Here is a 23,551-nt window from a genome sequence, read left to right on the forward strand (position 1 = left end):
AGGCCGTTACCCCGCCAACTCGTTTGAGGATGTGCAAGCGGCCGGTCACCACACAGCAGGTGGCACACCAAGCTGTTCAGAAATCGCGGACGGGCACAGCGAATAGTGCACATTAGCGACCATAGGCATTTCGGAGCAATAGCGCAAACAGGACAAGGGACCGAGAACGAGTAGACACACACAGCGCTAACTTCCAACAACTTGATTAGAAACACGAGCACAAGAATTTATACATGCATTTTTGCCGCGTCATCCCAAATCATGCGCAAATTCACTGCGGGCGTAGGTTAAGCAATTTCTTTTTTTGAGAGCCTGACAGAAGGAGTGCTTACACAGGCACTTCCTAATCTGGCTATCTTTTCTGCTTCAATAATTTCACGAGTGCGCTTGGCCTTACTTTTCCCAGCTAAAAAACACTTGTCTAGTAACGGCTTGCACTTTACACATGCGTTGCAGTGTTTCACGAGTTCTCCATCGTTTTCGTTTTTATTACTTACATTGCGATTATGCTCACGGAGGCGGTCATTTAGGCAGCGACCAGTTTGACCGACTGTAGGCATGTTCAGCCTTTTTTGTGTATTCAAACTCATTATGTAGTCAAAGCTACTCCAGGCTAGCGCATTTCGCGGTTGCCTGCCACAGGCCGCTACTGCGCATGCGCCGTTACCATGGCGACCAGTACGGTTAAGTTTTTCACAACCATCGGATGGCCGGATTGGGCTTGTCAGGTGTCCGTCGATGGCGATGAATAACGATTGCATGTTGGTCGACGATCGTAATGGATAGCAGTACGAAGGGCACTTCGCGTCTTCGTCCACTCGTCCGGTGACACGTTGCCAGTTCAAATTCAAATTCAAATTCAAATTTATTTGGCATCAACAATGATGTTACAGAACTCGTGATGCAACGGGGTGCTAGCAAAAAGCCTGTAACGGCTTGACAAAGGCTAGCACCCCGTTCACAAAGCAATACAGCAGTGGACAAAAAGTGATAGCGATATAAAGAAAAGCAATATATATATATGGCGACGGCTTTACATAATCATAAAAACATGTTAAGTGATAGGGCTAGCATTGCGGGTTCATAATTGTAAGTGTTAATGTCTTGGAGGTGACTTGAAGGTGTTATCAGAAGAGTTAAGAGCATGTGGTAGTGTGTACATCAGCATTTGGCGGCCATAGTTAGTACGGGTGTGAGGAATCTTCCATGTCTGACTGCTTCGTGTGCTATATGCTTTCGCAAACGGAGACAGGGTCGCAAGGTTTTCAAAGAAAGGGTCATTATTTAGATGAAAGGCATGATGACGTTTTAACAGAAGTGCATTGAACAGGTTTGATAATGGTTGTAATCTAAGGTCATCAAAAAGAGGTTTTGTGTGGGCGTCATTGGGTTCATTTGAAATAATTCTTACAGCTTTTTTCTGCAGTCGATAGATTTTGGACAAGTTTGTGTACGTTGTTGTGCCCCATATCAAGTAGCAATACGATAATGTGGATGTGAAAAGGGAGTTATACAAAAGTAATTTAATGTGCTTAGGAAGAAAGTTACGAAAACGTGCAAGAATACCAACTATTCGGGATAGTTTGGAGTGAACGAGGTGAGTATGTGCGTTCCACTGCATATTCTCATGAAAAAGGACACCTAAGGTTTTTATTACTGGTACCACCTCTATGACTGAAAGACCAAGTTGCAGGACAATATTTGAATTAACTGGTTTATTTTTAGGGCGAAAAAGAACTGATTTTGTCTTCGAGACGTTTATAGTTAAGGAATTATTTAGACACCAAGTGTTCAATACATCAAGCACTGCATTCGCTTTCTTTACAAGCAGGGGTAAACTGTGATGGGAGAAAAATAAGCTTGTGTCATCGGCATAAATAATAAATGATGTATTTAAATCTATGTTAACAAGGTCATTGATATATATTGCGTTAACACGTTTTGGCGGGCTAGTTGGTTAAGCATCTTGAATAAACAGCGCGAACGAAGACGAGCACAAAAGACAAGAAGACAGCGCTGTGTCGTCCATTTTCTTGTATTTTGTGCTCGTCATCGTTCGCGCTGTTTATTCAAGACATTGATATATAGGTTGAAAAGTAGTGGCCCGAGAATACTTCCCTGCGGAACGCCATGTAGCAATGGTTTGAAGCTGGAGCAAGAGTTACTTATGTGCACCCTTTGTTGGCGGTATTGTAGGTAGGATTTAACAAGAGAAAGGAAACAGCCTCTGAAACCATAATATTCCAATTTTGTTAATAGTGTAACGTGATTTATTTTGTCAAATGCCTTTGAATAGTCTATGAAAATTTCAAGTGAATACAATTGGTGTTCAAAGGCGTTAAGAATGATTTCTTTTTGCACTAGCAAGGCGCTTTCTGTAGAGCGTTTTTTGGTGAACCCAAACTGATACGGTGTCATAATCTGATGCTTGGTTAAAAATGAGCTCATTCGTACGTGTATTAGCTTCTCAACGACCTTGGAGAATACAGGGAGTATTGAAATTGGCCTGTAGTTAGACATGTTACCTTTCTCACCACCTTTAAATATGGCAGTAACTTTGGCCACTTGGAGCCGGCGAGGAAATTGGCAGCATGAAAATATTTGATTAATGATGTACTCTAAAACAGGGGCTATAATAGTAGCAACATGTTTATGTGGCCGAATCTCCAAACCATCTACATCAGTACTGGTAGTATTGTTTAGAGATAAGATTGTAGACACAACGTCATCTGCAGTTACCGGGAATAAAAATGCAAGGGGGGTACTGCGCACAAAAAGACAAGGACAAGAAAACACAACAAGCGCAGACTCGCGACTAACTTTATTTGAAAACACGATACTCCTTTTATAGTTTCAAACTTGTTGAGTTGGCGGAGGCGTTCTGTATCAAACAGAAGGATAAATATTGCGTAAGTGACCCGTCTATCAAACTGTATCAGAATGAAGAAGGGTTTTTGGTTTCCACATGTGTGTGATGTGACAGTTTGAAACTATAAAAGGAGTATCGTGTTTCCAAATAAAGTTAGTCGCGAGTGTGCGCTTGTTGTGTTATTTTCTTGTCCTTGTCTTTTTGTGCGCAGTACCCCCCTTGTATTCACCATGATTGACCGACTAGCCCAACAACGTACGCTCTTAAATAAAAATGCAGTCTCTTCTGTTGGTTGGTGCATAAAGTTCATGCAGCTTGGGTCATGATGACTATTTCCCACAGATGTGAAGAAATCATTAAAAGCTTTAGCTAATTCTTCTCCTGCAAGAGTTGTGCCATTCATACTTATCTCCATCGGGCTATCAATTGCACCAGTGTGCCGATTTAGGAGTGTGTTTAATCTTTTCCAAATTATTTCCGGAGTTTGCTTCGTGTCCTGCATGAAAAGGTTTTCAAAGTACTCTTTTTTAATTCTCCGTAATAGGCTGTTTGTCCTATTTCTGTGTTTTTTGAAGTCACCTAAATCGTTTTCGTTTCTGGATTTTAAAAACTTTTGATAAAGAACATTTTTCAGCTTTATAGCTTTGACACATTCAGCTGTAATCCAAGGTTTGCGTGCTTTGCGTGGCCGCTTACGAGTTTTGAAGGGAAAGCAATCATTATATACCTTTATAAATTTGTCTATGAAGATGTTATAAGCCTCCTCCGCATCAGCGCTTGAAAGAACACTCTCCCATGATATCCCTAAAACTAAATTATAAAAAGACCCCAGGGTATCTTCATTTATCTCCCGGAATGTACTTACAGTCGGTCTCGCGTCTTTTAATTGGAACTTTTTATGACTAAGCACTAAATATATAGGTAAATGGTCACTAATGTGTGTTTGAAGAACACCTGAACTGATGGGCACATTTGTAGCATTGGTGATAAAAATGTCAATGAGTGTAGATGTATCCCGCTCTATACGAGTTGGTTGTTCTATGAGATTAATAAAAGCATTAGTTTCTAAAGTGCAGCACAATTCTTCACTTTGTGGGGACGAGTGTAGGAGGTCAATGTTCAAGTCTCCACCTAGAATCAGTTTGTAGGCGTTTTCGCTGATCCAACCTAAGAAAGTGTCGAGAAATGAAAGAAAAGCTCTATTGCTACCTTTGGGCGGACGGTATGCCACAGAAAAAATGGTCATATTACATTGCAAAGTTAGCATTTCATAATCATCAGTTATTACAGAAAAAATGTCAACAATGTCGCATACAAATGTATCTTTCACTAATAACATTACGCCGCCGCCTGTCTTACCACTTCGATTCAAGTGGTAGGTTCGATAGCCGTGCACACGAAGCACTTCCGAGTCATCCCGGTACCAGGTTTCTGTTATCATCACTGCATCAAACTTAAAACCGTCAAAAAGTGTTGTTATTTCGTCTTCTTTGTTTCTGGCTGACTGAGCATTTATATGTAAGCAAGAAATGTTGTACTTCTCTGGAAAGAGCGGCAAGGTTGATACTTGTGGTGCCATCTGGTATACGATTAAGCGTGCTAAACAATCTTTTCAAGGTCACTGCTGCTCGTTATCTGAAGAACTCCGGATTTATCGGTTTTACGGGCAAATATTTTTCCGCCTTTCGTCCACGCATACAGCCAGCTCATCTCTTTTTTCCTTGCCACTGTCATACCGAGCAGCTTTTTTAACTGCGGACAGAGATGCTCGTTTACGTAGATGGGCGTTGTTTCTGAAAGGCCGACGTCGGTAGCTGATAGACGCATTTTCCGCGCCTTTTCCAACACAGCATCCCGTTTAGACCGGTTGTGGAATTGTATAACAATGTGTGGGAAAGGGGCATCTCTGGCAGGAACACGATGACAAATATCGATGTCGCTTTCTTCTATCGGCTCGCCTACTGCTTCACCAAGTTTTGCAAGGACTTCTGTTAGCTTTTCATCGGAAGAGTTGGGGACATTTTTCAGTTCAATGTTTTTGTTACGTGAATACTGCTCAAGGGCAGTTGTTCTCTTCTCATGTTGAACAGCCAGTGTTTTAAGCTCCTCTTGCGCAGCCACTAGAATTTCATTCTGAGCCTTCAGTTCATTATTTTCTACCTTGAGCCGTGTGCACTTCGTTACCATTTCCTCATACTGTTTATTGAGGAATTCAAGGCTCTGCTTCAGGTCGCGATGCTCTTTTCGAAGTTCTCTTTCGAGAGAGGTACGCAAGTCAGTAAATTGTTCGTGCAAGTCACTTTTAAGCAAGTCGCGAACTTCTTGCTTAAACTCTTTGAGAACCTTTAGTAGTTCTGCATTTGGCATGTCACAAACACTTCGGCAGCAGCAGCAGAGACACTGGAAAAGAAGTACTACAAATGTAGTCAAGACTAACCTGAAAAAATGGTAGATAGTAGCTTCAATTGCTTGTGCGCGTCCGCTGCTGCTGCCAAAGTGTCAGGAAAGACGCTCTGCGTAGCCACAGGAAAACAGCGAACCAGGTGTCGCTCACGGTACACAGATGACAGCCACGCCCGTAGCAGGTATCCTCGCGCGATGACACGCGCCGATGCGTCACTGGAAGTGCTGAAAAAATGGTAGATAGTAGCTTCAATTGCTTGTGCGTGTGTCCGCTGCTGCTGCCAAAGTGGCACCAGTTCCAACTTCCTGACAGAGAAACTGATTTATTAAAGACAAGACTAAAGTGAAAGCAGTAAGAGAGAAGGCGGTTTACAAGAAAAGCTGTTTAAAAGCGGCCGAGACTGAGACTCGGCGTGCTCCTCTCTAACGATCTTTGTTTGGAGCTGGTTTTAAACCCTTCGTTAATTGGGTGGAGCTTTAGTAAATGTGCTCTCGCCCAATTTCGAGCAATAACAGTGCAATGCACCCCACATAAAAGTTGACAGAGCGCAGGCCTCGCCAGAGTTGGTTGGTTGGTTTATGGGGTTTAACGTCCCAAAGCGACTAATGCCGTAGTGGAGGGCTCCGGAAATTTCGACCCCCTGGGGATCTTTAACGTGCACTGACATCGCACAGTACACGGGCCTCTAGAATTTCTCCTTCAAAGAAATTCAACTCCCGCGGCCGGGATCGAACCCGCGTCTTTCGGGTCAGCAGCCGAGCACCATAACCACTGAGCCACCGCGGCGGCTCGCCAGAGTCCGAATGAGCGGACCGCGCACTTTTCTTGGAACATGCAGGGCGCCCGGGTTTGCATATGCATCTCACTACACCTGCAGCCCATCGAGGCGGCCCCGCATCGGCTTTACTGTCACAGCTGCCAGTGAACAGAACCCTACCTCTTAAGGCCGTTGTACGATCGTTTTTTGGGCGGATTCCGCCAGCGAGCGGACCGCTCGCTTTCAGCCTCCGCCCGGGCGTGCGGCGGAAAGGTTTTGTAGGATCACTTTGGTGCTGGCGGACGAGACGGATGGTTCGAACGTTCCGATTGGCGCCACCGGCAGTGCCGCCCGTCTAATCGCCTGCAGCGGTACGGGCTTGTATTTGTAGCGACACACCAAGATATCTTGTGGTAGAAATTATTCGTATTGATTGTGGCGTATTCGAGATCTATCCGTTGCGTCAATGTTTCTTTTGCTGCGGGATTTTCGTCAAAGGTAAAATCGTGGTCGGCTGTCACGGCACGGATCTCGGTTCAGCCAGTCCTGACGGCCGCAAACCAATTCGCGGTAAAACTTTACAACATCGAAGTAGAGTCTGATCATCTGAAGCGATGTCGTCGGAAACGATACGTGTTTGGACCATTTCTACCCAAGAGACTGAAAAACGCGTCACATCGCAATCCAGTACAGCTCCTCCTCGTTCGACGATACGTTCTCACAACGGCTTGTGATTTCTGCCCCAAAATAACAGAATGCTGTCTTTTCTTAAACTTACGCTGCCTCGACAATTTCACAACGACGACGCGATTCTTACTGCGAATTCTCGATCGGGCCAGGCTGCAGCACAGTCACCTAACAACCATCCGTAATTACGATCGGTATAATCCCATTTTTAAATAGCTATGATTACATACTTAATATTTTTAGTCAGTCTTTGTCTTCAAAGTGAGCAAACCTCATGATTATAGGCCTGCATTTGCCAGTTTAGAAAGAGTCAATACGATGCGCACGCTCAATTCCGCGGGGCTGTATCTGGATATGTAAGTACTGCTTGCAATGTGATATGACGACGTTCTCAGAATCAAGCCATGTTTTTTTAACTTTACCTTCGATGCCCTAGAACACAAGAATATTTTCTTTTAGATCGGTTTTCTGCATCGTTTTTCCGTGCAGACAGTACATTGGTCTGTGCGATATTTTCGGTGTTTTTCTCATGCAGTTTGTCTAATTCATTCTGCATGCCATCACACGAGTACAAGCTGTCTCAATTTTGTCTAGTCCCGCCTTAATTTCGCTAATTGTTTTATCATGATTGACCAGTTTCATTTCAATTGACTTCAGTTGTCTAGCATTACTGTATGCCCAGATTGTAGCTCTTTTAAAACACTAAGAATCTTTTCGTCAGGACCGGGATTTGATTCAATATCACCGGCTAGCGTGAGAAGCTTTAACAGCATATGCGTACAGTCACACATAATAGAGCTCATTCAAGTGTTCAAGAATAAAATGGCTAATTTGCTGTTGCCTTGAATCGCGCTCGCTGACAATGCATCTAAATGGCTTATTGGGCTCATGCGTTTTAACAGTGAAAAACACGTCTAGATAACCCTTCTTGCATTTGCTAGTACCGCTGACTTAACTGGTGAGCTGCATGTCATTACACAGGCCTATCGCTTTAGTCTTCACTCTGGAGGCTTCTCTGCCCACCTCAACAAAGTTCATTGCTAACACTAGACAGACCTTTTGTTTTTTGAGAACGTATGCCCCAAGTTGTGATCACAACAGTTTAATCTGCATTGTGCTCAGTGTCCGTTTTGTGTCATTCATAGATGTGTCTGCTTAGAAGAGCTGTGTGGTGTTCGTAATTTAGCAGCACGAAAAAACTGGACAAAGGGGGAGACAACACAAGCGCGGACTATCAATTGGTTTTCTATTCTGTGTAGCTATAGAGGTGCCAGGCAGGGCGGACAAAACACAAACCCTTAAAAATCTTCAATGACAGTCCTTTAAGCAGAACTTTTAGCTGGGCTAGTTGGTTTATTGTGACATAAGTGAAACAGCGCTTTTTCCTGTCCCTTCTTCGTTTCGCCTTCGGGCTTCTTCTTTCGCGCTGTTTCACTTATGACATTCCTTTATGCACAGAGCAGGAGGGTGACCTCATCTTTCCAACGCATTAGAGCCTTCATCGTAGACACCCCAATGCTATCTGCTGGGACGCACGCAGTTGAGGAGAAAAGTTGCCTCCTTGACTAACAAAGTGAGAGAGGCTGATGCGTCTGTTTCCTGCCTGAGCAGGTATGCTTCCTAGAGCTTTCTACAAATCCGATCGGGGTGATTAAACGCTTGTCTTATCTAAACAACCGAAGCACTCTTTACAATGTCTGCGATGCAAAGCAAGTTTAGTTGTCACCGCTGCGTTCAGGCTTGTTGCGCACAGAACCACACACACTTCAAGGGATCCCCCCCCCCCCCCCCCCCCCGCCAGAATCTCTTCACATGTTGGAGCCTCATCCGGAAAACCAACATCCCTTAGTAACGGCAAAAGGAAAGTGGTCGCAGCCCTGTTGGTGCAAGATTTCGGCAGGAGTGCTTTAAGGCAAGAAGTAGTCGCGATGTTTGAATGTCCTGAACTGTAATTGAGGAGAGGCTTAGCCGTCCTTGGGTGAAATTTGATATAGACTCCGCGCTGATGGCAAACAATCTTCAAATCCATGAACCAGATGGACTTCACTCTCGCAGCTCAAAGGTGAAACTGATATACTTGCCCCTTTCATAGCGGTCATCAGGGAGCCTTGTTTCAGAAAAACCAAAAAATTGTAGACCTAGTGGCACACCCTTAGAGCCAGCTCCGGAATATCTTATTCCAGTCTAGGGCTTCTTTCGCACAGTTGTTGCTCTATGAAGATATAAAGTGACTCGCCTGCTCTATGCACGCGCTTGAAGGATTGTCATTTTTTTGGCGGGGTTGGGGGGGGGGGGGGGGGGGGGGGGGGGGGGGGGGAGGGATGTCTTTTTGGTGTTTTGTGTTTTTCCGCCGTGTCTGGCGCCTGTATAGCTACGCATTGCGAGACTGTATAAACCAGTTGATAGTTGTCTCCCGCTTTGTCGTGTTTTCGCCCTAAGTAGCTAATATATAATAATCTGATTAGAATAAGCACCCATGATTATTTTACTCCTGTTCCACGAGCAAGTACGCGTTATAACCATGGAAAAATGCTGCAAGAATTTCGTGCACACTCTGACGCAGTTAAACACTCATTTTTTGCCAAATCGCTTACAGAGTGGAATAAATTGCCGAAGCGTGTAGGGAACAGCCCGAATGTAGAAATATTTGTTGATAATTTGAGAGCCTTTTGTGTGTGAAACCATTGTCTTTTTGGTTTCATTTTTCGCATTATCTGTTTGCTTTTGCTTGACGCTCGTGTATATCTTGTTTTTATTTGTATCTGGGCTCACGCCTGCTTGGACTCAAGCGTTCCGCAGTATTAAATAAATAAATAGATAAAAAGTGGTCAATAAATAATGCGCGTCTTGCTTGCAGAGTTCGAGAAGCGGGTGCTTCGTGCCGCCGCGCAGGCGCAGGACTCCACGGGGTGCCCGGTCATCATTCACCCGGGCCGCGACACCGGGGCGCCCTCGGAGATCGCCAGGGTGTTCGCCGAGGCGGGGGGAAAGATGCGCCACACCGTCATGTCCCACCTGGACAGTGAGTCCTTTGCATGCAGACCTTGTGCAGCGGCAACTTTTACATTTCCATAGGGTAAGAGTGCGGGCTAGTTGGTGATCCGTCCCATATAAATACCAGCGCAAACCAGCAGGACACACGACGAAGAACGAGGACACACAAGCGCTGAACTTCCAACTGACGTTTAATGGGTGAAAGATGTGCTTAAATAGTAATTACAAACAACAAGAAGAGAATATCTCTGTTTGTCACCTCTTCAAGAAGAGCAACTCCGCATCTGACAGAGCGATTGGAGGCGCGCTGACACAATTGCCGGGCCGCAAGATAATTGTGTCAGCGCGCCTTCAATCGTCTTGTCAGATGCGGAGTAGCGCTTCTTAAAGAAGTGACAGGCAAAGATATTTTCTTTTTGGTGTTTGTAATCAGTATTTAAGCACATTTTTCACCCATTAAACGGCAGTTGGAAGTCAGCGCTTGTGTGCCCTCGTTCTTTGTCGTGTGTCTTGCTGGTTTGCGCTGGTAGTTATATGTTTACATTTCTGGTTTCTGAGGCGCCCGTGTGGCGCGGTGCAGCGTATAACGCCCTGATTGGTTCCAACACAGTGACGTCAAGGGCACGTTAAAGGCACGTCATGGTAACGCGTCACGCTGATCGATCCGAACACAGTAGCGCAAAGCTCCTTCCGCAAACAAGAAGTGGACATGGAAGAGCCCCACTGAAGAGACTGAAAATGAAATAGACTTCATGCTACGCTCCCTCTGGCATCCCGCAGGATGAGGAGGTCCCCGAAAAGGTGCGTTGTAACGATCACAAAAAGCTAGCTGGGCTGGAAAAACGAGATTCATATAGGTCAAAAGGGTTAAATGTTGGGCTAGTTGGTGTTCAGACTTCACAGGCATATTTTAGCGCAAAAAAAAAGGGACGACGGAAAGACAGGACGAGCACGGGCGCTACTGACAACTGCTTTATTGAAGCGAGAACGAGGCATATAAATACGCTTCTGGCCTGCGCCAGCGCTACCTACTGAGGAACTTGGAATCTACATAGGGAATCATATAAGACGCGATAGGAAATTTATCTCGGCATTATACACAACAATAGACGTGTCACTAACGCAGTCCTCTCCCCATTTCCTGACAAAGAAAGCTTCGAAGGTTTCACGGGTTGTTTTATGAGCACTTCTGCAAAGGATTTAAACGCTAAAGAAGGGAACATGCAAAAGATATCTACAATAAGGAGCGTACTAATCTGGTTGACCACTGCACTGCTTGCACCAATTGTGAGCCGCGTTTCCTTAGCATTTCAATACTTGGCAGAAATGCTCAAAAAACAACCCGAGAAACCTTGGAAGCTTTCTTTATCAAGAAAGGGGGACAGGACTGAGTTAGTGACACGTCTATTGTTCAGTGTAGTGCCGAGGTAAATTTCATATCGCATCTTATATGATTTCCTGTGTAGATTCCAAGTTCCTTGGTAGGTAGCGCTGGCGCAGGCCAGAAGCGTATTTATATGCCTCGTTCCTGCTTCAATAAAGCAGTTGTCAGTAGCGCTCGTGTTCGTCTTTTCTTTCTCTCGTCCTGTCTTTTGCGCTAAAACATGCCTCTGAAGTGTGGAGATTCATATACAGCGCAAGAAATATTGAGCGATAGGGCGTGAAAACTCACGGAATTTCGTATGGTAATCGAACATTAGAAAGTAAACTATCCCGACTTTTCAACAACCTCGCACAAAAATATACTGTTTTCCGAAATGCTACCCGCCGGCATCTTTTCAATAACTTTTACATATATTCTAAACCCCTTCTTTTGTGACTTTTCCGACCTCCTACTTTCTTTTTTGCGCAACGATTGTGATCTTCATTCCGCTTTTTTTTGTGCTGGTTTTGTTGATGTGCTGGTTGCTAAAAACTGCAAAGAGCTTTGTTCTCTATGTTGCCTTTGCTTGTGTTGTTGTTTTTGCTTGTGCTGAGATGTCCTTTTGATGTACTTCACATTTACGACCACATGCCAGACTACTGCATTGCTGCTAAAGGGGCAGTCCCTGGCATTGTCAGGATGTCAAAAGACAGCTTTTACTCCGGACCCTCGCCATCATTTGTGCCATGGTGGGAAAGAAATTGAGTTGAATTGAATGGTAGGGTATCGAATTAGAATTGAAGAGGGAGCGGAAGAAACTAGTGAAGCGGAAGCCCATCAACGAGCCTATAATTGTTCGCTTTCAAGACTCGAGAGAAAAAGAAGCTGCGTTAAGCAATGCTTACAAACTGAAAGGGACAAATGTCTCTATCCAAAATGATTACTGTGCTGACACTCTTAGAAGACGTAAGTTACTATGGGACAGTGAAAAAGACAAAAAAGGAAAAAAAGTTCGGCTAATCCATGACAAACTGTGCATTGATGACCAGTTCTACAAGTGGGATGACGAAACTATGTCTCGCGTACTCTTACCTAAACGTACCAGTCTTTCTTCTTCGTCCGAAAGCTAGCAGTTAAATACCAGGCTCCTACGTATCCTTTCTTTTAACGCTCAAAGTTTGGTAAATAAAATAGATGCCTTAGAAGCGCTTCTTTTTTCATACGACCCACACTTTTGCGCGATCACTGAAACTTGGCTGCACGAATCTATACGGGATGATGAAATTGTACCTCCCGGGTACAAACTTTTCCGGCGTGATAGGGGTTCTCGAGGTGGCGGCGTAGCAGTTATTGTTAAAGCGTCTATTGATGTTATTTCCAGTGAAGAAATCCCTGGATGCGAATCCTTATTATTAAAAGCCAGATATGCAGAATTCACATTCTTTATTTGCGCAGTGTACCGCCCCCCAAATGCAGATGATACGTTCATGTCTAATCTATATGACAATCTTCTAAGGCTACGAGGTAAAAACGTTATAGTAACCGGTGACTTCAACTTTCCTTCGTTTGACTGGAACCATATCAATTATGGAACTTCCTTGCAGAGTGATACGCTTTTAGATATTATGTTTTCATTAAACTTGCAGCAAACGGTGCATGAATCCACTCGTGGCACCTCTATTCTGGATCTTTTGTTTATTACTGAAATATTTCAAGGCGCGTCCGTGAAAGTTGAAAACGGATTATCGGACCATAAGTTAATTTACTTCTCCTTCATGTTACCATCTAAACAAGCTAAACCACCTAAATCAGTCGTTCTTAGAAAAGATTTCCTTCGGGCAGATGACACCTCGATTTTAGACCACCTGGACTTGGTTCTTAATGCAGTTGAAGATGATGTCGAAGCCTTGTGGGCTAAATTTTGTGGTGCAGTTAGGTTTTCTATCAATAGGTATGTCCCATCGAAACAAGTTCGCAAGCGTAGCCGTAACCCTTGGATAACCAGGGAAATTATTCACATTAAGCGTAAAATTAGGAGGCTAAGGAAGCAAAACAAGGAGTCAACGCCCCTTTTTTCCAACCTAAAACATAGCATGTTATGTCAAATAAACGATTCCAGAAGAAGTTACTTCTCCGATGGTCTAAACAAGTTCATTAGCAACGATGTCCAAAAGTTTTGGCGCTATTTGAAAAAGAGCAATCTTGACATCAAGAAAATAAATATTGCGGAAACTTCAACTGCTGACGCTTGGGAGATAGCGGAACACTTTAACAAGTATTTCCAGAACATTTTTTCAAAGCCTGAACGATATGAACTTCAGTATTCAATCTGTACAGAATCGCAAAGTATTACAGTAAATCGTGAAGGAGTCGTAGCCATGCTTCTAGAACTTGACGATAGCAAATCAGCAGGACCGGATGAAATACCAAATGCTTTTCTAAAGCGTTACGCAGAACAGATATCGGCATTTCTGACTAACCTTTTTCAGTTATCTCTAGATTCAGGTGAAATACCAGCACTATGTCGCACGGCACGTGTTGTCCCAGTTTACAAAAAATTACCGACGGTTACGTTACTTCTTAATGCGAAATTTGAGCGCAGCAAATAAGCTGTTTCACCTTTTCGATAGATTGAGGCAAAGAAATGCGCAATCATGTATGCGCAATCACAGAATTTTTTTTTTTTTTTTTCACACGTATTCGCAATTTCGGCTCGGGCGGTGCACATATACAGATCCGCCGCCACCGATCTGGCTCTCTGATTGCCACCGCACAGGGGTTGCATTGGAGGAGGAGCGAAGAAAGGAATTAAGTTCGAGCCGGCGCTTTGACAACCGGAGACTCGCAGGAAGAGGGGGGAGGGGGGCGGCGTGTACACCCAGCGGCAAACGATGGGGGCAGAAGCGCGCGCAGCAAGCGGACAACACGATAAAGGGAGGAGGGAAGAGATAGCAGCGACTGACTGATGCCGCTGACGCCGATAGCGCTGGGGGGATGAAAGGGGGGCGGAGCTGGTTACGAGGCCGACGCCGACGACGACGCGAAACCCAGGAACGGACGCCAAAGAGCTGCGCTCTAAAAAGGTGAACCGTTATCTGTCGCGAATTACCGACCAATCTCGATCACAAGTACGTGCTGTAAAATGCTGGAACACATTGTAGCATCATATATTCGGCAACACTTCGAAGGGAACAAGGTATTATCTGAATTCCAACATAGTTTTCGAAAAGGGCTCTCAACTGTCACACAACTGCTATCGACTGTGCATGAACTGGGATGTGTGTTAGACGGGAACGGTCAACTCGATGTATTGTTCCTAGACTTCTCTAGAGCTTTTGACCTGGTTTCACATGCAAAACTGTTGTTTAAACTGGAATGTATCGGTATTCCTCAAAATGTTGTCCACTGGATCAAGGCCTACCTTAGTGATAGGAAACAATACGTCACCATTAGGAACTGTTCTTCTCGGATGTTAGATGTTACTTCTGGTGTGCCTCAGGGAAGTGTCTTGGGCCCGCTCCTTTTTTTAGTTTTTATCAATGACCTGTTAGATGTTATTCCTGCGCAGGTTTCTGCCCGATTATTTGCCGATGGATGTGTTGTGTTTAAAGAAATTACGTGCACAAAGGATCAAGAAATTTTACAGGATACTTTAGAAGCTATTTCCCACTGGTGTACAAATTGGGGTATGCAGTTAAACACTGATAAAACGGTACTTTTAAGAGTAACAAGGAAAATACACCCGTGTTCCTTTACATATAAGCTTAACAACAATAATATCTTAGAGGTGGTCTCATATAAATACTTAGGGGTTACGTTTACAAATACATTAACTTGGTCAAAACACATATCAGAAACTTCTGCTGCTGCACTTCGCAAACTGTGGTTTCTTAAGCGAAAACTTAGGAATGCTCCTGCCAGTACTAAGTGTCTTGCCTATAACAACTGTGTAAGAGCTAAACTTGAGTACGCGGCGGTTGTATGGGACCCCCATAATAAAAAAGATATCATACAACTCGAGCGTGTGCAAAGAAAAGCTGTGCGATTTATATTTGGAAAATATAGAAGACAGGATTCCCCATGTACGCTTATGAAGCAACACAACATTCACACCCTTGAATCCCGAAGGAAGGTTAGTCGCCTCATCTTGCTTCATCACTGCCTGCAAGGAAAAATAAAAATGAAGTTGCCTAATGCGTCAAAGCTCATTTTACGAGAAGAACTAGGCATACGCAGGAACACTCACTGGCACCAATTTTCGCCCGCACAAACACATTTAAAAATAGTTACTTCCCTAGAACTGTATCCGAATGGAATGCATTACCTTCTCATATTTTTCTGTCCAGCAACTTTGTAGCAGAGTTGGAACGTCATCTCTTTATTTCATGAGTAATGTTTGTTTTGTGTTTCGATGCCTGTCTATATGTTCAATTCTGATTGATTGTCTGACTTATTATTTTTTTCTCTATGCATATGCTTGTCATTTTTTGTACTGAAAAGTGTTTGAATGTGCCCCTCCTGCTAGGACCATGCATGGTCCGCAGTTTTTCAAATAAATAAAAAAGCCATAAGAAGAAAAATAGAGGAAGACAGATTATCGCCGCAGGACAGATTTTCGGTTCTAACTCAGGAAGGCGATCTTAATGTTGAAACAATGAACGACCGTCTCACAGCTATCGTTACGAAGTACGCTGTAGAAGTAGACGGTAGGATGGTTCAACAGGATACGGGCAAGCTATCTTAGGAGACGACAGATGTGATTAAGAAACGTCAAAGCATGAAAGCGTCTAGCCCTACAGACAGAATAGAACTGGCATTAGTAAACAAGCGCAAGATAGCCGACATAAGGCTACCTTGAAGTTTAATATAGACTTTAATATAATATATAAGTTTAATGAACGGAGCTAACATAAATGCGGGGAAGAGAAAACTAGGCATAGCTATAACCAGATGTATGCGCTAAGAGGCGAAGAGTGCAGTGTCATTATCAAAGTGGATAAGATAGTTAAAGTAGCCGAGGAGTCCTTCGCAAATCTATACAGCAGCCTACGTAATCAGAACGATAATTAGATGTATGCGAAATGTATGCGCCTTAATTATAGAGGCAGTAGAATACAGCAGTATGACATCCCGTCAGTAACGAAGGAAGAAGTAAAGCCTTAGGAGCAATGAATAGTGGAAAAGCAGCTGGTGAGGATCAGGCAACTGTCGAAAGACGGAGGTGAGATTGCGCTAGAAAAACAAACCACCCAATAATATCACATCTCAGGACCATGAGAGGTGGCTAAATCTCACTCACAGACACGGCCACTCACAACCACTCCCACTCGCACTTTTTTCCACTCGCACTTACGTCAGGTCCGTCCACACTCACAACGACTCACTCGCACTCATGTCCACTAGTTCTCACAACGACTCTTTCGAGCTCAAAGCCATTCACTCACCCTCGTGTCCACTCACTCTCAATTACGTTCACTCACTCTTTTCGTCTTTGCTGACAGCGGAGGGGGTGAGAGATTTACTGCCGCTCAGCAAGGCAGAAATTTGGGCGAGTTGGTAAGTATTCATGATATTGTTCACAGCGAAACAAGAACGGGAAAAAACGAAAGACGAAAGAGTAACGCAAACAAGCGCTGACTATCAACTTGTTGCGCTGTGAACAATATCATGTATATTTACTGCTGCGGCCGATTGCCATCGTGCCTCCCCTAGCATAGGCTTAGTCTCAAAGATGGGGTGGGGAGCCGCCAGGGCTATTTGTCCAATGTTCACAGTTTCGATGCTCGTAGGAAGTGGTCACACATATTCCGTGCACTGAATGCTACGCACGTGTGCTCCGGCACTTGCTGCGGAGATGGGAGTGCCTGTACAGCGTCAGCAGCTGAGATGCTTGACATTACAACTTTCGCGGGTACTTGGTGAAGCATTGTCTAAAAAAAAGATAAAAACTGCGCTAAATTTAGCATAAACCGCACAGAAAGGCGGGCAGGACGGGAGCTGACCCCAACTGTGTTTATACGCGATAATGGGTATTTTTCGTCTGTCGGGTGTTTTCTGTTTTTTTAAGGCAGAAGCCTTTAATGCCTAATCGTTGTAAGCAGTTGTTGTCGACAGAAATGTCAAGGTTTTCAATTGGACGAAATGGACGTGACGCCACAGTGCGCGAATTTCAAACGGGGCAAATCGTGCTAGTAACCATGGAACCAATTAAAGTGATAGTATAGTGATGTTCCAAGTGGGACTGAGTTTAGTTAATTAGTTAATTAACCAATTAGCCTACGTAACCTTTCTAGTGAGACCAGATGAATAAATAGAACCGAGTAGGAAACTCGTCGAGTTGGGGAATTGAACTAGGGTATCCGGAGTGCCAGACCAGCACGCCAACCACTCCGCCATGGCAGCGCGATGGTTTAGAATGAACAAAGGCGCGTCTATACTCCGTTTCATACATCAGGTGCAGCGCTGTCAAAGCTACAGCTCTTGTTTACGCTCCCTGCATACGTGATAAAAAATAGTGCATGCTCGTGGCGAGCGGAAATAATAATTGCTTTGTCTGCAAGCTTAATAATATTACGTTTGACATCAATTTGGTAAACAACAGCTTTTTTTAGAGGGAAAAGATCGGAATCAGTAGATATATATGTTTCGTTTGTCGTTTTTGTTCGTGTCGCGTTTTCGCCGACCCGCAACCCTGCCAGCTATGCTCTCCGTGCTGCGCATCTCGTTTTCAGAAAATGTCGTCCAACGCATTGACCGCGACCACCTCTCCGGAGCGGCTTTTTTCGAAGATTCTCACTTCGAAGATGTCCAGACACGCGAAGCAAGTCATTTCAAACGTGTATGCTCGGAATAGAGCCCGTTTCCCGCAGAAATCCGTCCGGGATATTGTGAATGTTGTTAGCGAGGATACCGGAGTGTCTCCGCGTACCGTCGCAAAATACAAGGCGGAGCGCCTTTGCGGACCAATCATGTCTCCGAAGAAAAGGCCTCGTCATGTGAGAATCGCAAATTCACGAACGGTGAAGCATGACAGCTTCACGGTGCATGCCGTCCGACTGAAGGTACATGAGATGTACAGGAAGCGACAGGTACCCACGCTGGAGAGTGTTCGGAAGGCTGTCAACGAAGACGAGGACCTGCCGAACTTCAAGAAAACCACCTTGTGGAGGTTGTTGAAGGACATTGGCTTCGTATTTCAAAAAAGAAAAAGGAATTTTGCTTTCATCGAGCGCAGTGACATCATTGCCTGGCGCCGGCGGTTCCTGCGGGCGATTAAGGAATTCCGAAGACAGGGCAGGTAAGAATAATGCTTTGCATCTTTTCTCACACAGCACGTTTGGATTGTCCCATAACGCGTGATGTTAACGTTTACAATTTAATAACATTAATACGGATTTCTTGCAGAACTGGCAATGAATGTTGCGTCATCAGAAAAAAAAATGAAAAAATTACGAGGAACTTTAACGGCTAAAGTCGTGAAAGGCGAAAGCCTGAGTGCTGCATTCTGCTCTGCGATTGTTCACTTCACATTCTGTTGATGCATTAATTAACTTCCAATTAATGACGCTTAATATTTGTCTTTAGGAGTGGAACGCGACAGCGTGTTGCAGCGCAGGCAGTCCACGGAACGCCACCACCCACTCGGCGCGGTGCGTTGGCCTTTGAACGCAACGCTTTTTGAGGAAAGGAAATGGCGCTGTAATTCTCTGTCATCTCGGTGGACACCTGAACCGCACCGTACATAACCACCATAGCACCATAACCACTGAGCCACCGCGGCGGCACCACTTCTCGGCCTTTTGGCTAAGATCGAAGTGTCTTCTCTAAGAGTGGAACGCGACAGCGTCTTGCAACGCTGCCACAGAACGCCATCGCCCGTTCGGCCCTACGCCTTGCTCGTCCGTAAATTGGTTTTTGAGGAAAGAAAATGTATCTGTCTCGCATATCTCGGTGGTCACCTGAACCTCGCCGTAACGGGAAGGGAGGAAGATGGGAGTGAACGAAAAGACCGTATTTACCAGACGCGCCTTTGTTCATGAATTTTGCTCAGAGGTGGCATTTGGTGGCTGCTGATGTTTTATGCTATATTTGGGTGAGGAACTACCTGATTTGTTCAGAAGTAATCAGTTTAATTCCAACTGTCTGCTACGACAAGCCAAAAACAGGTCTCCACTGGTTGAGGCACCAGTATGCGTATCATCCCGCCGTCATGGCAGAAATGACATGCAGGAGTGAATCGTAGTACTCGTTCTTCCGATGGACGCAACTTGGGGCTCCTGGTGCTCGCGTGCATATCATTTCGCAGGCAAAGAATGAAGATAAATCATGAAGTAACATTTCCTACTCAGTTTTTGGCCTATATTCTGCTCTATGTTGTCAGTGATATGGCAAGACTCGTATTGCTGCTATAGACATAGCCGTGGGTATGTTTAATGATGTTAATTACCTCATCCATTATTTTGTTCAGCTTTGTGCAGATCCATCATTTACTTGGACGAAACGTGGGTGAACAGCGGGCATACGAAGGAAACTGTCTGGCAGGACAGAAGCCTCAAGTCCTCGCATGATGCGTTCCTGAAAGGCCTGACAACAGGACTGCCTGCGCCCTCAGGAAAGGGGGCCCGTTTGATCCTTGTGCATGCCGGGAGCTCTGTAACAGGCTTTGTGCAAGGAGCTGCTGACTTCTTCCGAGCCAAGAAGGGCAACAAGGCTGATTACCACTCCGAAATGGATGGAAAATACTTCGAGATGTGGTTCACAGAGAAGCTTCTGCCTAATATTCCAGGCAACAGCGTTATTGTAATGGACAATGCGCCATACCACAGTGTGGCGCTTGAAAAGGCCCCTACATCATCAACCCGAAAAGCAGATATTCAGCTTTGGCTACGATGTTCTCCGTATACCGTCCTACCACTGTGAGTTCAACCCTATTGAACTTGTTTGTAGCCAAGTGAAGGGCTTTATAGCAAGCAGGAACAAAGGTTTCACTTTGGCAGAAGTTGAAAACCTCCTACCCGTGGCGTTGGCCGGTGTAACCCAACAAAACTGGGAAAACTGTTGTGCCCATGTCCAGCAAATTGAGGCAGAGGCTTGGGAAAGGGACATGATTGTGGACACCGAAATAGATCCTCTTGTTTTCAGTGTCTGTGACTCGTGCAATTCCTCGTCTGATGATTCGATTGCTGAATTCAGCGATGAAGATTTAAGTGCTGTTGATGAATTTGTGTGACTTTTGTGAAGAGATAGCTTGTTTGTTTGTTTCTTTGGGGGGTAATGGTTGGGGGTTTACTGCACTCATCACAAGCTCTTAGCAGTGGGCTGAATTCCTGATCGCAACTGTGGATCAGTAGTCTCAGACACTGCAAACAGAAGCCCACCCTGCAATGGGCACTCCTGAAAACCACCCCTGGGAAGCAGGACGTATCAGCTGGTGGTGGTGTCGTCAGCAGAATAATTACAAACGCAAGCTCAAAATTGTCAAGGACACACAGCAAGCAGAGAGGACTGTGTATCGACCCTTTCCAAAGACAGCTGGCTCTCCGTGTGCGGTTCCTTGCGTGGAAACCTCTTACGGCACCCGTCACAAACTATTGTCAGTGCACTGAACCGCTTATTAGTACTGTCAATTAATAGTCTCGTGCACTACAAACAACAGACGTGGGGGGCAGTTCTATCTTGCCCGAGACTCGTCGAGCAGCCTTCGCCAACGAAGTCCGGGACTGAGGGCCCTACTACCTATCCTTTTCCCTGAACCCTTTTTTCTAATAAATGTTTTTAGCAACTACTGCAAAGGTAGTTGTTCATTGCTACATTGGAGTATGGATGTTTCTCTTTCCCCAGTATGCAAGACGCCAAAAGTTTGAATAAAGGCTTCGAAATTTTTATTTCCTTAGGCGGGAAAAAAACATTTGAGTGTGGCATAAAGAAATTTCTTTCCTCAGCCAGAAATTTCAGCATCTTGCTCTGCACATAACAGTGCACCTAAAAGAGCTTTCCTTTATGACAAGAAGCAGAATATTGCTTTTTTTTTGCCACAAAGAAAACTCGCACAAAAATCAACTCATAAAAGTTACGACATCAGTATACCCTGACAAAAAGGAATAAAAAACAAACTGCTCACATGATATGCATCTCGCTGTTCCGCAACGGATATTGTTATTTTTTTTGCCAGAAAACTCTCACAAAAATCGACTTATACAAATTATGAGAACAGTGTACCCTGAATAAGGAATGAAAAACAAACTGTTCACATGATACGCATCGCGCTATTATTCTGCAGCGGATATTGCTTTTTTTTGCCAGAAAGAAAACTCGCACAAAAATTGTCTCATGAAAATTATGACATCAGTATACCCTGAGAATAAGGAATCTAAAAAACAAACTGCTCACATGATGTGCATCGCACTATTCCGCAACGTAGTGGCCGTCAGTCCCGGACCGTCTTAAAAACTCGATCCCCTGCTCTGCTGGATGCACGGAATAGTTCATGACATGCCCGATGCCTCGACAGAGACAGGGGAGCGAGCAGTGCCGTGGGGTACAGCAAAACGAAAATTACAGATGGCCTGAATCCTGAACGAAAAACCATATTTCATCGTCGTTTCAGCTTGGTATTGAAGGTATTGTGAGCAAAAAATGATATCAGTTGGCGTCAACTACAAATTCCTAATTAAAAAAAATGTCGCGAGGTGGATTGCAACCTACGTACGTGAAATGCTGCAAAAAAAAAAAACAAGTATCGAGGTGGATTCGAACCGACGCCGCCGAAGTTCCTAGTCGTCCCAAAGCGACGCCTTAGACAATTTTTTTTTTATTTATTGCCTGACTTCGGCAAGAACCACAGTACACAAATACACTTACAGAGCGCAATGAGCAATAACTAACAACACTATCCGCCCGGGGGTGCGTGGCTTCATCATATTAAAACTCCTTAAGCGTCACCAAAGGCTCGACTCTTTCGAGCCACTCGGGAACTTCAGGAGCAAGTTTCTGAACTTTAATATACTTATGCATGCACTCCCGAAAATAGATCCGTGCTGGCCATGCATCAGGATCGCAATGATATCCTGCCATTCTGGAGCGCCAAATACAATGGAGGCCCATTAGCATAATGAGGTCGAATGGTGTTCCATCCTCACTCCCTACAGGCAAGTACCGAATACCATGAGCGTCGAGCGGAAATTCCTTTTTTAAAGTCCGTTGCAAGATGTCCCAAAAGTATACCCCCTCCCAACAGTGCAAAAAAACGTGGTCTATTGTTTCTGGTTGTTTACAAATTAAACAATGTGATCCCCAAGGTAGAAATAACTGCTTCCTTTCCAAGAATTCCTTTACTGGTAGTATTCCGGTATGTAATTTAAAGAAAAAAGTTTTTGCACTTGGCGGCACCTGCATCGCCTTCACACGCTTAAGTACGTCGCGTCCCTGGCCTCCATTGTATAAGGCCCTGTACATAGGTTGTGGAAGAACTACATCGCACAAATCTTTATACAACTTCTTCCTGCTAACAGAAGATAAATATTCATACGAAAATCGAACAGACAGGAATCGAACACTCGCGACAACCTCTCTAAAGTAACCAAAAATACGTCCCGAGAAACTTTCGGTTGTGACAACAAAGTCCGGCAGTGCATTTCCGAGCCTTAATTGGCACACAGTGCGCAAAAACGGATCGCTTACATCGCGCACAAAACAAAATCTGCTTGCAATCTGCCGCAGAAATAAGTGTCCCAGACTCAGGCCGCCTTAGACGCCTTAGACAACTCGGCCACGAAACGAGCGCGGAGGGGTACAATTCATTATTTTTTCTTGCGGACTACTTCCGTAGCCTTAACAGCGTTGCACGTGATGTATGAAACGGAGTATAGTGAATACGGTGTCTTCGTTCACTCCCGTCTTCCTCCCTTCCCTTACAGCGAGATTCAGGTGTCCACCGAGGTATGCGAGACAGATACATTTCCTTTCCTCAAAATCAAAGTTACCGTCGAGCAAGGCGTAGAACCGAACGCGCGATGGCGTTCTGTGGACTCCCTGGTGGCGGTGGTGGAAAACATTTATCTACAGGTATCTACAGGAGGTTACGCATGAGCTGACCTAGAGGGGGCCAGCCCTTACAAATACTAGATGGACGTCCCTAGTTCGGGACCCCAGTGGCATCGGCCGCCGCCCGGGCTCGCGCGACCAAGGCCCGTTCGGCCTGCAGGTCAGAGCAGCCAAGCAGGGTCGTCTCCCAGTCCTCCCGGGTTGGGTTGGGTTGAGGGGGGATAGCAGGGTTGTAGGGGCAGGCCCACACCATGGGGTAGATGTCCGAAGACTTCTCCGCACAGTGCGGACAGCTGCTCGAGAAAGAAGGGTCGAAGTGTTTGAGAGCTGCCGGGCACAGCAAAGTATTAGTATAGAGGCGAATCAGAAGCCGCTCCTCCGCCTTTGAGAGACCTTTACACGGGCGGGGATAAAGACCACGGCCAGATTTCTAGA

General features: G+C 44.9%; 2 protein-coding genes across 2 annotated transcripts in view; both read left to right on the plus strand.

Moving 5' to 3' along the window:
* Positions 1 to 23,551, plus strand: part of LOC149337845 (N-acetyltaurine hydrolase) — a 163,785-nt gene that overhangs the window by 84,434 nt on the left and 55,800 nt on the right. The window contains exon 5 of the mRNA XM_089553551.1: positions 9,575 to 9,739. Within this exon, the coding sequence (XP_089409677.1) occupies positions 9,575 to 9,739 (165 nt within the window). The remainder of the gene's footprint in view (positions 1 to 9,574; positions 9,740 to 23,551) is intronic.
* Positions 17,773 to 20,855, plus strand: LOC149337846 (uncharacterized). Its single transcript, XM_089553552.1, has 2 exons — positions 17,773 to 18,371; positions 19,552 to 20,855. The coding sequence occupies exons 1-2, from the start codon at positions 17,809 to 17,811 to the stop codon at positions 19,991 to 19,993; spliced, it is 1,005 nt and encodes a 334-aa protein (XP_089409678.1). The 5' UTR covers positions 17,773 to 17,808; the 3' UTR covers positions 19,994 to 20,855.

This window comes from Amblyomma mixtum, chromosome 7, assembly GCF_055824585.1.
Source record: "Amblyomma mixtum isolate Tamu chromosome 7, ASM5582458v1, whole genome shotgun sequence".
Classification (NCBI taxonomy): Eukaryota; Metazoa; Arthropoda; class Arachnida; order Ixodida; family Ixodidae; genus Amblyomma; species Amblyomma mixtum.